Below are 13815 nucleotides of genomic sequence, written 5' to 3' on the forward strand. Positions count from 1 at the left end.
CCCACCTACCCACAGGACCACTCACTGCCTCCAGAGCCCATCGCAGATTGCCCAGGAAACCCAGCAGCACTATAGCAGCCACACCCTCTGCCCGCATCCTTGCAGCATCAACTGCATGTTGGGGTGTGAGGGCAGAGTCTTGTCTATGCTGCCTGGCTGCCATGTCCTTGGCTTCACTGCTCCATGTGGCCATGCTCGGGGGCGACTCTCCCTCAGGGGGGCTGCTGGAGAGGAGGGGGTCGCGGGGGGAGGCAAGGCTGGGGCAACGGCATGTGTGCCCACAAAGAGGGCTCCGAGTGCCGCCTCTGGCAGCCGGGCCATAGGTTCGCCACCACTGTTTAAGGCTGAACTAGAACTCAAGGTCTCCCACTTTCTAGCCTGGTGCCTTAACCACTAAACTGGCTCTTTATGACTGATTAATATCCCTAAAACAGTAAAAAAAAATAGGCAGAATACAATTCATGGGAATACAATTCATGAGCCAGTAAGAAAAAAAGTTATTTATTGTTAGAATAAATCTGTCCTCCATCTTGTTCTTCATTGCTCCCTCAATTTGATCCATTCACTAATGTATATATAACCCTTCATCTTTTCATCCATCTCCTCTTAAGTACGTTAGTTGTACAATAATGCCACTTCTAGTTCCTAATATGCATAATAGCCTGATGGTCTTATTTCGGTGAATTTATATGCGTAATAGCCGTATATTCTTATTATAGTGAACTCATTACAGGCTGGGGAGATGTCTACTGTTTTGCTTCCTTATCTAAAGAGACCTTCCTTAGCCATTTTAAGATATGTGGACTTCAATTCCCAGAATACCCCAGCCAGAAATGAGAAGAGTGGGGTATTCTGGGAGTTGAAGTCCACATATCTTAAAATTACTAAGGTTAGAAAACAGTTCTTCAATAATTTTGCACATCACAGCAACAAAATAATGCCTGGAACCAGCTCCGGATTTGAAATTGGGATGGGGGTAGAAATACTAGTGGGCTGCAAACAAAATCAAAAGAAGTCTGCAGGAGTTTAAACAGCAAAACAAATAATATAATATAACAAATTCCCTTCCGGATAAAATTCACTTTTAACTAAACTAGTGAGACTAATGTATGTGTGTGAGTGTTTATAATTTTCTGCAGAATCATGGGGTAGCTGTTAATCTATCTTAATTAGCAGCATATATGAATGTGATCTTGGTATATAGGATTAAATAGTAAATCATATATTTATAATAACCCAGCCAGTTGGCTTTTTAAATTGATAGCAGGCTTGACAGCTGTTCCAACAGCAATGAAGACCCTACCCATATGTCTGCTCAAAGGAGGCTGAGCTATAATCCCTCCTGTATTATGGAAAATTATATTTAAGTCGCAAAACATTCACAAATGAAAAATTCAGATATAACCCACCCCCATAGCAGTTTTACTAAAAAGCCTAATGCTGCATAATTCTTTTAGCACTGGGTCCCACATGGGGTGGGACTCGTTTTATTTAATTTCTTTCCAAAAGAAATCAGCAAGAATTCATAGACATTCATAGAAAGCGCGGTTGTGACAAACAGTGGGAAGCCTGTTTAGTAGTAGACACAGTTGGACTAACATGCATTCATGACAAGATGCCAGGAAGCCACACCCAGCCTTGGCAGATTTATTTATTTCTTTAAACATAAATACAGACTTACTCTCAGGTAAGTACTGTATTCAGAAGATTTGCAGATACACTGATTGAACTGAAAGGATTCAGAATATTGTGATTGTCCCAAAGCAATCGTTTACCACTGATAAAAATGGTAAGAGCCAGTCTAGTATATTGGTTAAGGTGCTGGCCTAGAAATTAGGAGATTATAAATTCTAGTCCTGCTTTAGGCATGAAAGACAGCTGGGTGATTTCGGGCCAATAACCAGGAGACTGTGAGTTCTAGTCCCGCCGGCTGGGTGACTTTGAGCCAGTCCCTCTCTGCCAGACCAACTTACCCCACAGAGTTATTTTTGTGGGGGAAATTGGAGGAGGAGGAAGTACCATAAATGTTCACCACCTTGAGTTACTTATAAAGCAATAAAGGCAAAATAAAAATTAAATAAATAAATAAGCCCACAGGGTTTGACATTTTTTAGTTTTTAAGTAATACAAGTCCTTGAAGAGACTGTCCTTTCGCATGGGAGAAACACGTCTAAGAAGTTGTTTTCTCTATCCCAGTTGTGCCTGCTCTGAAAATTATATATATATATAATTTGCCTTTATATATATATATATTTGCCTTTATATATATATATATTTGCCTATATATATATATATATATATATATATATATATATATATATATATTTGCCTTTATATATATATATATTTGCCTTTAGAGCTCCTTTTTCACATGAATCTTTCAACCGACTCACTGATTAATTGACCAAAACTCATGTTATTGACTTGACTACGATTTATTTAATAAAAACTAATTAACAAACTTGTGTTACAAGGTCACAAACTAATATGGCTGTGAGAGTCAGCCATGTCACCAGCCACATCCAACAGCCACCCATGACACTTGCTTAATCAAATGTCACACTGTAATCACCACAGCAATTAATATCCCTTTGCAGCTGTGAGTTGCAAAAGCAGGGTGAAACATGGCCCCTTTTTCAGGGTGTATGACTGCAGTCCAAGCATAGCCAATCAATGGAGTGCATGTGAGATACATCTAAAACTTGCTGGAATGTGTTTGCCGGTAAGATCTTCAGATGTTACACCTGTAGGAGAAGAGCAGGTAGAGTCTGGAGGTGGAGTCAAGTGAGTAATTAACCTGGAATCCTTAAGTTCCTACAAAGGTCTAAGACCATGAATTCCATTAACTTTTATCTAGTGCCAATTTAGTGCCGGCCGATAGCTGACTAGATGCTTATGAATTTTCTTAATTGGAACTTAATGTCTGGTCCTGATTCTTTGTACCTGACAACACCAGCTGGAATGTGAGTGACCACAGACCATATACTCTAGATCATAGGAGACAGTATTAAAATCGGGGTGGCTAAATGAAGACAAGGGGGAGAAAACAACAACAATCTTGTCTTCCCTACCCCAGTTCTCCCAATGTTATACCCATCTTTTCTGCCATTCCCCCTTTACTTACCCTGTCTGCAGATTCTGAAGTGCATCTTCCACACTGCGCTGGTTGTATTTCCCCATATATTCGTGCATTTCTCCATAGTTGTTCCGAATATTTTTTTCGGTGCTACCATTAGGAACTGTGCCAAATCTCAAAGGAGGATAATGGTGCTGGGGTCTCTGGAACTGAGGAGAGTAGACAAATGAAACAGGCATTGCCAGCCCATCCTTAGAAATGGAAACACTCTCAGAAAAGAGGAGACTAATCCTATCAGAGAGGATTGGAGGCTTCTGTGTTTTGGCTGAGTGAAATACATGATGTTTGGCTAGCCCTGATCACAATAGACATCATATATAAAAACTTAGGATTTCTAGATATCAGGAGATTTCTGCTATGTCAGGGGTCATGTAAACCTAGAGCTGGCTGGCTGGTAGATGGATAATTAGGAGGAGAGCTCATTGCTGGACTGATGAAAATTTTGGGTTTTTAAAACAATTATTAATCTTAATTAGCTGGCTTTCCAGCCAACAAGCCCAGCATTTTAATTGCTGAGCCACTGCGCAGTGTGTGTGTTTGTGTGTGTGTGTGTGTGTGTTTATTTTGTATGTGTGCATATGTGGCCTTGAAACAGAGATGAGCAACGCCTCTTAGAGGTGGACACAACTAACACAATAAAAATTCACAGGGATTCCTTTACCTTTTTACAATATATATAAAATATACAATATATCAGTGGTGGCGAACCTATGGCATGGGTGCCAGAGGCGGCACTCGGAGCCCTTTCTGTGGGCACACGTGCCGTTGCCCCAGCCTTGCCTCCCCCCGTGACCTCCTCCTCTCCAGCAGCCCCCCTGAAGGAGAGTCGCCCTTGAGTGTGGCCCACACAGAGCAGCGCAGCCAAGGACATGGCAGCCAGGCAATGTAGACAAGACTCTGCCCTCATGCCCCATCCCACACAGTTGATGCTGCAGAGCGCAGGCAGAGGGTGTGGCACCATAGCGCTGCTGGGCTGCCTGGGCGATCTGCGGTGGGCCCTGGAGGCAGTGAGTGGCCCTGCGGGCAGGCGGGGTGGAGGATGGAGGGCAGAGCAGGGGTGGGGCAGGAGGTGGAGTGGGGCGGGGCCTATTTTGGGGCACTCGGTCTCTAAAAGGTTCGCTATCACTGCAATATATTTTTATATATTGATCTAATTTATCTTTCTACTCTTTGTATTTTATTCTAACAAAAGGACTTTGAGGGTTAGAAAGAATGTAATTAAATAAAAGTGTCTCCTTTTATTTAATTTTTCTGGCAATCAAAGTGCTGCCAGCTATCTAGGTGAACGATGTTAGTATTTCTTGAAAGCATATCTCAGGGGCTCCTCACTTGTCACATATAAGCAGATATAACTGAACTTCAGTATCATTTTGTAATTAAAAACAGCTTTGGGAAAGAGGTTTTCAGAATCAAGGATGTGAGGCCAAATAAGCTTCTGTATGCCCTTAGCAAAAAACACAGCCGTGTACGGTATGTGCAAGCGCAAGTCACATAGTAACAGTCAGGAAGAAAGAAAAATAAACACTGTTGATTGCATTTCACTGCTCTAAATATTATTTTTTGAATCTGCCTTGTATTTCATAATGAGTCTCCACATCAGTTTCATGCAGCACAACTGGTTATTAACTCTACAGGTTGTAATCAATTACCAGGTTTACAGTCTAGGTGTTTAAAAGTTAAGAACACTTATGAAAGTGGTATCTAAAAAAGCCTAGAGAGATCCTGAATTCCAGAGATAGTTTGAGGCTACACAAAATTTAGGTAAAGCTTTTCAAGGCTGATTCTCTCTCTCTCCACATATATACATGGATATATATGCATTTAAACTCAAGATACATACATAACCATACACACATACATTTAAACTCAACATACATGCATGCATACATTTAAACTCAAGATACATGCATATATGCACACTGTACATACATAAAGATACATACATATATACTACATAGATTTAAATTCAACATACATTAAACAAGATACATGCATACATACATTTAAACATACATGCATTTAAACTCAAGATACATGCATACATATATTTAAACTCAAGATGTATGTATGCATGGATTTAAACTCAAGCTATTTATATGTATATAGATTTAAACTCTGGGGTGAACAGTTAACTTTGTCTTTTATGCAAAAGAAAAGGAGGGCAAATTATTTAGAAGGCTAAGTGCAAGCAGGAAACGGGCCAATGGGTGGAAGTGAGGCCTCCAATGGCTTTGGAAATAGATGGACACCATGAAAAAATAATTCTAGATACAAAAGGATTCAGTTGTCAGAAAATGATTGTTGACAGAGAGGTGCACAGAGATCAACAATTCGGAAATAGACCGGGACATATTTAGAAGGATCAAGGGCAGGGACAGCCTGTTTGTTCTTCAGAAAGCTGTAGGAAAAAAAACATCCTTGTCACGTTTCAAGCCTCATCAAATTGGTTGCCTGTAATAGAATGCTGTTCTGGGGGCCCTTGGACCCTTCCTCAGCATGGCACAGATCAGCAGGAAACTACCAATTTGAAACCCATCCCTAGTCAGGGACAAAAGTCAGAGTGTCAGCACACCAAAGGGATTGATTCTTCTAAATGAGGATGATGGATAAAAGCTATTCGGTGGCAAATGGCTGAGGAGCTATTAGAGTAGGTGTGGGGAACCATGGCCCTTTTATGACTTGTGGACTTCAATTCCCAGAATTCCTGAGCCAGCTTGCATTAGAGAGAAAAGAGCCTCCAGAGAAAGCTGGAAAGGAATAAGGCGATAGGCGCAGATTATCTGCAGTTTGACAGAACTGTGGATATAATCAAGGAAGGGGGGGGGAACAGAGCAAGGACCAATGGAGGTGGCTAAGAATATATAGCAGGAGAAGATAATCATCATCATCATCAGAATTCAAACAGACAAGCACCTGCAACATAACACCCCAGACTTAACAATTGTCGATAAGAAAGACAAAAAAGTCTGGATAGTGGATGTGGCAGTGCCTGGAGTCAGCAGAATAGACGAGAAAGAACTGGAGAAGATAACAAAATATAAAGACCTACAAATAGAAATAGAAAGACTGTGGCAAAAGCAAGCAAGGGTAGTACCAATAGGGATAGGCTCCTTGGGTGCAATCCCAAAACAACTGGAGCACCACTTGAACACCATTGGCATTGACAAATTTGCTGTTAGTCAATTGCAAAAGGCGGCCTTACTAGGAACTGCTTCCATCCTGCGACGATATCTGTAATACCATCAAACATCCACATCTGCCTATCCCAGGTCCTGGGTAAGGACTCGATAGATAGACAACATGCCAAATCCAGTCTGAACATCTGGCTGACTGTGCAATGATCCATAATAATAATAATAAAGTTGGAAGGGACCTTGGAGGTCATCAAGTCCAACCCGCTGCTCAGGTAGGTAACCCTATACCATTTTGGACAAATGGCTGTCCAGTTTCTTCTTAAAAACTTCCAGTGTTTCCTGCATCTGAGGATGCAGAGATGGAGAAAGGTTTGTGATTAAGAACATGAAGAGGCTTGTGATACCTTCAAGATGAACTGGCTTGTTAGGTTTTATGGACTGCACAACTTTGACAGAAAAACAAAGGCAAGGTTTCTGTTTTAACAGGCAGCAATGCTGGAGAAGTTTTATCCTTCAACAGCCACATGAGGGAGGGTCACAGACCAGCAAATAGCTGGGCTGGAGCCAAAGGGAGGGGAAAAGCAAGAATTTCCCTCCCCCCCTCTTTTATTGTCCTAGCCACCTCTGCCTTTCACCTCTGGAGAGGAGCACATTTCTCTTGATCGTACTCTGAGCAGAAGGCTTCAGGGGGCTTTGAAATGAGGCCAGAAGATGGAGACCTCAGGTTGCTCATGGCTACGAAAGAACGAAAACCGGTGCCTTTCACCACAGCAAGCTCCAGAAGAGCAATGCTGCTCTTTCAAAGTTAGCATCTCCATTTTTATCTGTTTGTTTCTAACTGCTACTGAAAGATTCCTCACTGTAGTGTTGTAAGACATTAACAGACCTCCGCTGTGGAATTTTACACCACTAAATCTGCAGTCCCAGATACGCCTGCCAAGGCAGAAAGCCACCCGCTCTGTGTGGCTTAATTCAGAGTATGAAATCTATCCAGAAATGCCCATTTCAAGTACATTTTGCAAAACTTTCCTTTCTCTACTTCCAATTACCAACTTTCCCTCCCTCCCCATCCAGTGTGACTGTGTTAAACTGAGCTGTTTAATATTTATCTGAGATTGTTTCTTGTTGGACATTAATTATGCCTATTAATTACACCCCGGCTTGTTAGCTCTTAACGAAAGAGATTCAATGGGAACGGGGCTGCCATGCCACAGCTGGTCCGATTTGCGTGGCCCCCTCCTTCCCACAGCTGTGGTTGTTCGTCAGGGGCTAATTGCCAGGCGATAATCAGCCACGTCCTGGTTTATAAATACATCCAATACATGCTGGGTACCAACAAGGCTTCTGGTGGAGGGCCCTGTGGAGCTACTAAATGTGACAGATGAGTCCAACAGCTTGTCCATCTCCTGTAACTTGTATCTCCAAAGGTATTGGAATTCAGATTCCATGCTAGAAGGAAGGATGGGAGTTGAAGTCCAAAGCATTTGAAGGCATCAGGTTGAGAAACACACTGATTTAGATAATTTACACCTTAATACACAAACATGGGGTACAAGACTCCTTCCATCCAGTCTCTCAGTCTTGCCATTTTTTTATCTTTTATGTAAATTCTTTTATTATTGTGAGCCAACTAGTTTCATTGCAATCAAGCTACATACAGATTTAATACTTATTATTATGTCCATGTAATCTCTCTCTCTCTCTCTCTCTCCCTCCCTCTCTCTCTCATATGATCATATAATATAATCATATAAAACATATAACCTCTATGTTTGAAATTAAGAGCAAATGGTCCTCACTTAAGAACCACTTGTTCAATGGCCATTCTAACTTGCATTTGAATGAGTGATACTTATAATCAGTCCTAGATGTTTCAACTGATATAACATCCCTACAATGGTCACCTAGCTGCCATTTGAAAGTCTTTGTTGGTTTCTTACAGGACGTCACAAATAGTGATCATGTGACTTCTTCACTTAATGATGGCATAGGAGTTGCTAAACAACACCAAGAAGTGTTGAAATTGCCATCGCTAGACAACATGGTCACAAAATGTGTCATTGTGCTTTATGACCGCATGACTTAGCTGGTCCCAATTGTTGTTGTTAACCGAGGACTACCTGCATTGGCTACTGAGATGCCTTTTTATGGGTCAGCTAGGAGGATTTCTATTTTAAAAAATACAAAACCATGTTGGATTTGTGGCAGATGTAGAGTTGGTAGCTCTTCTGATAGCCATGCCATCAGGGCTTGTTCTGATTCTCCAAAGGAAAGATTATCAAATTCAAGGGAAGCACATGCCGGGTGGTGCAAACTATAATACGACGAACACATTTGCTTTCTATATAGGAAGTCTGAAATTTAATTTCATCAAGGTCTTTACAAATAGTTCTCCAGCAATCATAGACTTCATAACTTTCTGGCCTTTTGCAGTGGGAAAAAAATCTTTATAGGTCCTCGCCTTCTTTTCTTATTCTGGATAATTTCATCTTCTCTTTGACTGACATTTCCTGAGCCACTCTTTAGAATACAGAGCAAGTTTTCCCTTTGCTGAGCTGGCCTGACCACAGCCAGGTACATCTTCTAAACACTATTTAAAATAACCCTTGCAAAGTCTGAATGGCTCAATCAAAGGAAGGTTATCTTGCAAGACAAGCTGCTTTGCAAGACAATTCACAGAGCTCAGATCTAAGACAATGCAAGCAGACTATGTAAAATAAATCTTGGTTTCTTCAGGAAATGCTAGATGGAAATGGAAAGTGAAGGAAAAACAAAGATGCAACCCTACTCTTAATCTTAAACTGTACCAGTAGCATACCTCTCCCTGATGTTTAAGTTAGTCAAATATCAGAGCAATGGACTTGACAAGGAGTTTTCTGTCACTAGAACCTTCATTTACATCTCAGTTTAAAAAATAGCAGAGTTATCAATCCATTTAACCTTAGTGAAGGTGAAGTTTCGTTACCTAGTGTCTTGTTTTATTTTAACGAAAGCAAAACTGTTTTAAAGATGAAAGAGAGGGGGAAAGCACAAGAAATGAGGAATGTGAAATGGAATCAGTGCAACTGTGTCTATAAATCTGTCTGGGGATGGAAGGCCAAACAGATGAGTTGGTCTGAACTTTTTTCCTCATGAACCCCATTACACATTCCCTTCTTCTCACCTTCTGGTCACTCAGCCCAGACACCGTGTCAACATACTCCTCCTGGATCATAAAGGCAGCCAGGTTGGCTGTATAGCTGGCAAGGAAGATTACAGCAAAGAATGCCCAGATCAGCACCATGATCTTGCTAGTAGTCCCTTTGGGGTTCTCCACAGGCACAGAATTATTAAATACCAATGCCCAAAGCAACCAGATTGATTTTCCAATCGTGAACTTGGAGCCTCCAGTGCCTAGAAAGCAGATGGGGGAATGGGAGGAGAAAACAACTTTCAAAAACTAGCCTGAACTGAGAAGGCTTGAAGACCAGTAAGATGCATTGCTTGACTTCCAGAGGGAGCCCAAATTTCCGCTCACTCCCTCTCTCTCTGAAGCAGTGGTATACTCACGTTTGCTGTTGCTGAGGCTGCGGTTGTAGCCCACTGGGCTGAAATATTCAAAGATAAAGACAGTCACTGCAACGACCGTCAGGCACATGACAAACATCATCACCCAAACAGCAGGGCTGTAAGGCTCTGTGGAAAGAGAAATGGGGTGGGTGCCCATCTGACACACAGACCAAAAAAAGAAAGAAAAGAACCCCTCTCTCCTTCATGAATTAAAATGCTCGTCCCACCTCTTCATTTTCCAGCCTCCAAGTCATATTACTGATACCACATTAAAAGCGGTAACAAAACATTCAAGACATAAGCTCACTAGTTAGAACAACCTCCAGAAATTGTGGGTGCTCCAACATTGGAGGTTTTTCAGAAGAGATTGGACAACGATTTGTCTGAAATGGTGTAGGGTTTCCTGCCTGAGCAGGGGGTTGGACTAGATGACCTCCAAGGTCCTTTCCAAGTTTGTTATTCTGTTATTTAATCAATCAGAATAGAGCTGGAAAGGACCTTGGAGGTCTTCTAGCCCAATCCCCTGCTCAAGCAGAAGACCCTATACCATTTCAGACAGGTGGCTGACCAGTCTCTTCTTAAAAACCTCCAGCGGTGAAGCACCCACAACTTCTGAAGGCAAGCTGTTCCACTGGTTAATTGTCCTCACTATTAGAAAGTTTCTCCTTAATTCCAGGTTGCTTCTCTCCTTGATCACTTTCCATCCATTGTTTCTTGTCTTGCCTCTAGTGCTTTCCCTGAGACTAACTAAACCCTTGTTCTGGAATGAGTGGATGATACTATGGGGAAGTTTAAGGGTCTTGCATCTGATTTCTAATGCAATGTTTTGGAATAAGAGTGACCTGCAAGCTCTTTGTCCCATCAGCATCACCATCCCCAATGCTTTTTCCTTTGCTCAAATCTCGGCCTGAGCATTCACCTAGGAAGGCAGAAGGTGAAACAGTTCCATTGCTGCGGGACACCATGACACTGATGCCTGTCTCGACGAAGGGCACAGAGAAATCTATGACTTCGGCTCTTTCTGCATTGATGGTCAGGGATCCAATTGCCATGTCAGCTCGCTTGTAAAACACCTGATGGAGAAACAGACAGGAGGAGAGAGTGGGCTGGTTTTTCTGAGGCAGGAGACAAATAAACATCCTGAGATTTGTGACCCAGGTGAAAAGATTAATACTGTCTAAAGGCATAATATAAAAAACAGGGATATATAGTTTTAAGGTGACAGGGGCAGCTTTCCCATAAGCTGTAATGAAGATTAGATGAGCAGTCACTGTCAGTGAATTGTTATAGTCCCTTTCTTCCATACAATATCCAGGAAGGCCTACAGATAGTCCTTGAATTATGACCACAATTGTGATCAGAATTTCTGTTGCTAAGCAAGATGCTTAAATGGGTCACACCCAATTTTACATCCTTTTTTTTTTGCCATGGTTATAAAGCAAATCTGTCAAGCTCGAAGCATGTTTTTGCTGGTCTGACAATTATTGCTTCTCAGCTTGCCAATGAACTTAGGGGAGGGAAAGTGATCGTAATGCAGACTTCAAAACATCAAGAAAGCAGACAGTGAGAACAAAGGACCATTCACCAGGTGTCTGGCCAGCCCCAGAGACACTTTCTCATAACAATATTTTTCCTCCCAATTGGGCAACGTGATCTGACAAAGAAGAAAGAGGGGGAATTCTATACTTTTACTACATGGGATCTGGTGGGGTTTTGCCAGAGCTGCTTTTGCTTGCATGTGTGCCGAAATGATGTACTCAATAAAGTTTTACATTAAGAGTTCGACAAGCTTCAAAGATGTTTACTTGGTTGGGTTCGTCAGTCGGAACCTTGACAAGACCACTGCAATTGTTAAGTGAATTATGTGGTTGTGAAGCAAATCCAGCTTCCCCCATTGACTTTGTTGGTTGGAAGCTGGCTGAGGAGGTTGCAAATGGCGATCATATGACTCCAGGATGTTGCAGCCACATTAAATATATGCCGGTTGCCCCATTTTTAATCATGAGACTGTGGAGAATGCTGTGATTGTTATAAGTGCAAGTAGGAATGTAAATTACCTTTTTCAGTGTCATTTTAACTTTGAATGGATGCTAAACAAATGGTTGCAACTGGAGGGCTACCATAGAGAAGAACGTAAGAGTCAAGAAGAACAAGAATAGCTAGTGTTTGGGATAAGTTGACAACAGGAATAGGAGTAACCTGCATTTCTAAGATTTTGTGCGGAAATTGAAGCCCCTAGTTCCCCAATTACCTCTCCAATCATGCCATTCCACATGCCATTGACTTTTTTTCCATGTTTGCCATTGGTGACAAGGTAGAGGTCATAGGTGAATCCCAGAGTTTTCGCCAAACGCTTCAGGATGTCAATGCAAAACCCCTTACAACATCTCTTCTTTAACTGATTGCTGTGAACAGGAAAGGGAAAAGGAACTCAGCGAGTAATTTAGGAACATCGCGGAAAGTAATTAAGAACGAGCATGGCATAGTGGTTAGGGAGGAACCCAATTCCTCAGCCAGTCATAAATTTCATTGGCTGGGATTTTGGGGAAGCTACCTGAGTAACTTTGGGCCAATCATCAGTAGACTGTGAGTTCTAATCCCACCTTAGGCATGAAAGCTGACAGGGTGACTTTGGGCCAGTCACTCTTTCTCAGTCCAACCCACCTCACAAGTTGTTGTTCTGAGGAATATAGGTGGAGGAAAGAGTATTAGTATGTTCACTGCCTAGAATTACTTATAAAAAAATAATAAAGTGGGATATAAATTAATAAATAAAACTGATAAGCAATATGGAGCTATGAAAGAGAACAATCTGTACCCCTCCAAGCTTCTTGGGAAAAAAGTAGGATCTAGCTGGAATTAAGTATATATAAGTCCCATGAGGCCCTCTGATATTTTTCAGGAAGAACAGGATTCAAGTTTAAGAATAATCTGCCATGCTTATAAGAACCCTCCTCAAGCATATTAAAAATACCTGTCAGTATGGTTGAGAGGGTGATGGCAGGGCACCGAGTCACGGATACAAGTCTTGGTGGCAGGATCAATGTCATCCACAATTACAAAGGGCCTCTCCTCCAAAGTTGCCACCATCAAGTGCTTGTTGTCATCCACGGGTTGTAGGAATTTCCTATAGCGTGACATACTCAGGATCCGTCGCTCCCACCTTCCCACCTGCCTCCCAAGGCAAAGAGAAGAGATTAGACACATCCCCAATCTTCATATTCCTGCCAGACCCTTAAAGGGATGCCAAATTCATTTAATATACAAGAATTGTTTCAATCCATCAAAGTAGACATTTCTTTAAAAAAAAAGAGCTCCCAAATTCAGCTTCTTATATTACGTTTTGAATTTTCCCATCAACCCCATTCCCTTAAAATCACACTCATCCTTCAACTAACGTCCTTTGGGAACATCCAACTAGGACAGAGATAAAAATATTGGGTAGACAGGAGACATGTCCTCTGGCATCATTCAGCAGCTTAGCTTGGCTCAGTGTCCAGCCTCAGCAGTTTCCAAAGTTGGAGTCAGGACTGTATACATTAGTCTGCTACATTCCTCTGCTGGCCAGAAGCCACATAGTGGTTATAAAATTTGGTTTGATTTAGTTTGTTTGTGTGAGTAATTAAAAATTCTTTAGTCTCTTTTATCTGTAGGGAACTCGGATGTGAATGACAGAGACAGAATGGAGACCGGAAGACTCTCTGTTTCTAATTCTCAGAAACTTCCAGAAACATGCCCCAACTCCAAATTCACACGTACCATGTTTTCCTCAAAGTCACCTTCACTCCATATTAGGCCTTCTCTAAACCTTCCTGTCCTCCAATTATCTTTCTTGTCAACCTACAGCTCCTTCCACCCCTACCCCCCCTCCTTAAACTCACCTCTTCCCAAGTCCGATGTTTGCTAAGTGAGATTACAGCCAAAGATGGATTGATCAGGTAGCCGTCCTCATTAAAGGAGAAGTCCTTGTCACCCCAAGTGACATTCATGAAATAT

At 41.8% G+C, this 13815-nt stretch overlaps 1 protein-coding gene across 1 annotated transcript in view; it reads right to left on the bottom strand.

Moving 5' to 3' along the window:
• GRIN2D (glutamate ionotropic receptor NMDA type subunit 2D) overlaps positions 1 to 13815 on the bottom strand; it is a 68158-nt gene that overhangs the window by 19795 nt on the left and 34548 nt on the right. Inside the window, exons 5-11 of the mRNA XM_039335077.1 lie at positions 13701 to 13815; positions 12794 to 12990; positions 12071 to 12224; positions 10739 to 10892; positions 9820 to 9945; positions 9434 to 9663; positions 3125 to 3285 (exon numbers count right to left, since the gene is read on the bottom strand). Coding sequence (XP_039191011.1) covers positions 3125 to 3285; positions 9434 to 9663; positions 9820 to 9945; positions 10739 to 10892; positions 12071 to 12224; positions 12794 to 12990; positions 13701 to 13815 — 1137 coding nt within the window. The remainder of the gene's footprint in view (positions 1 to 3124; positions 3286 to 9433; positions 9664 to 9819; positions 9946 to 10738; positions 10893 to 12070; positions 12225 to 12793; positions 12991 to 13700) is intronic.

Source organism: Crotalus tigris, unplaced genomic scaffold (assembly GCF_016545835.1).
Source record: "Crotalus tigris isolate CLP2741 ecotype Arizona unplaced genomic scaffold, ASM1654583v1 scf7180000017639.5415321, whole genome shotgun sequence".
NCBI classification, from domain to species: domain Eukaryota; kingdom Metazoa; phylum Chordata; class Lepidosauria; order Squamata; family Viperidae; genus Crotalus; species Crotalus tigris.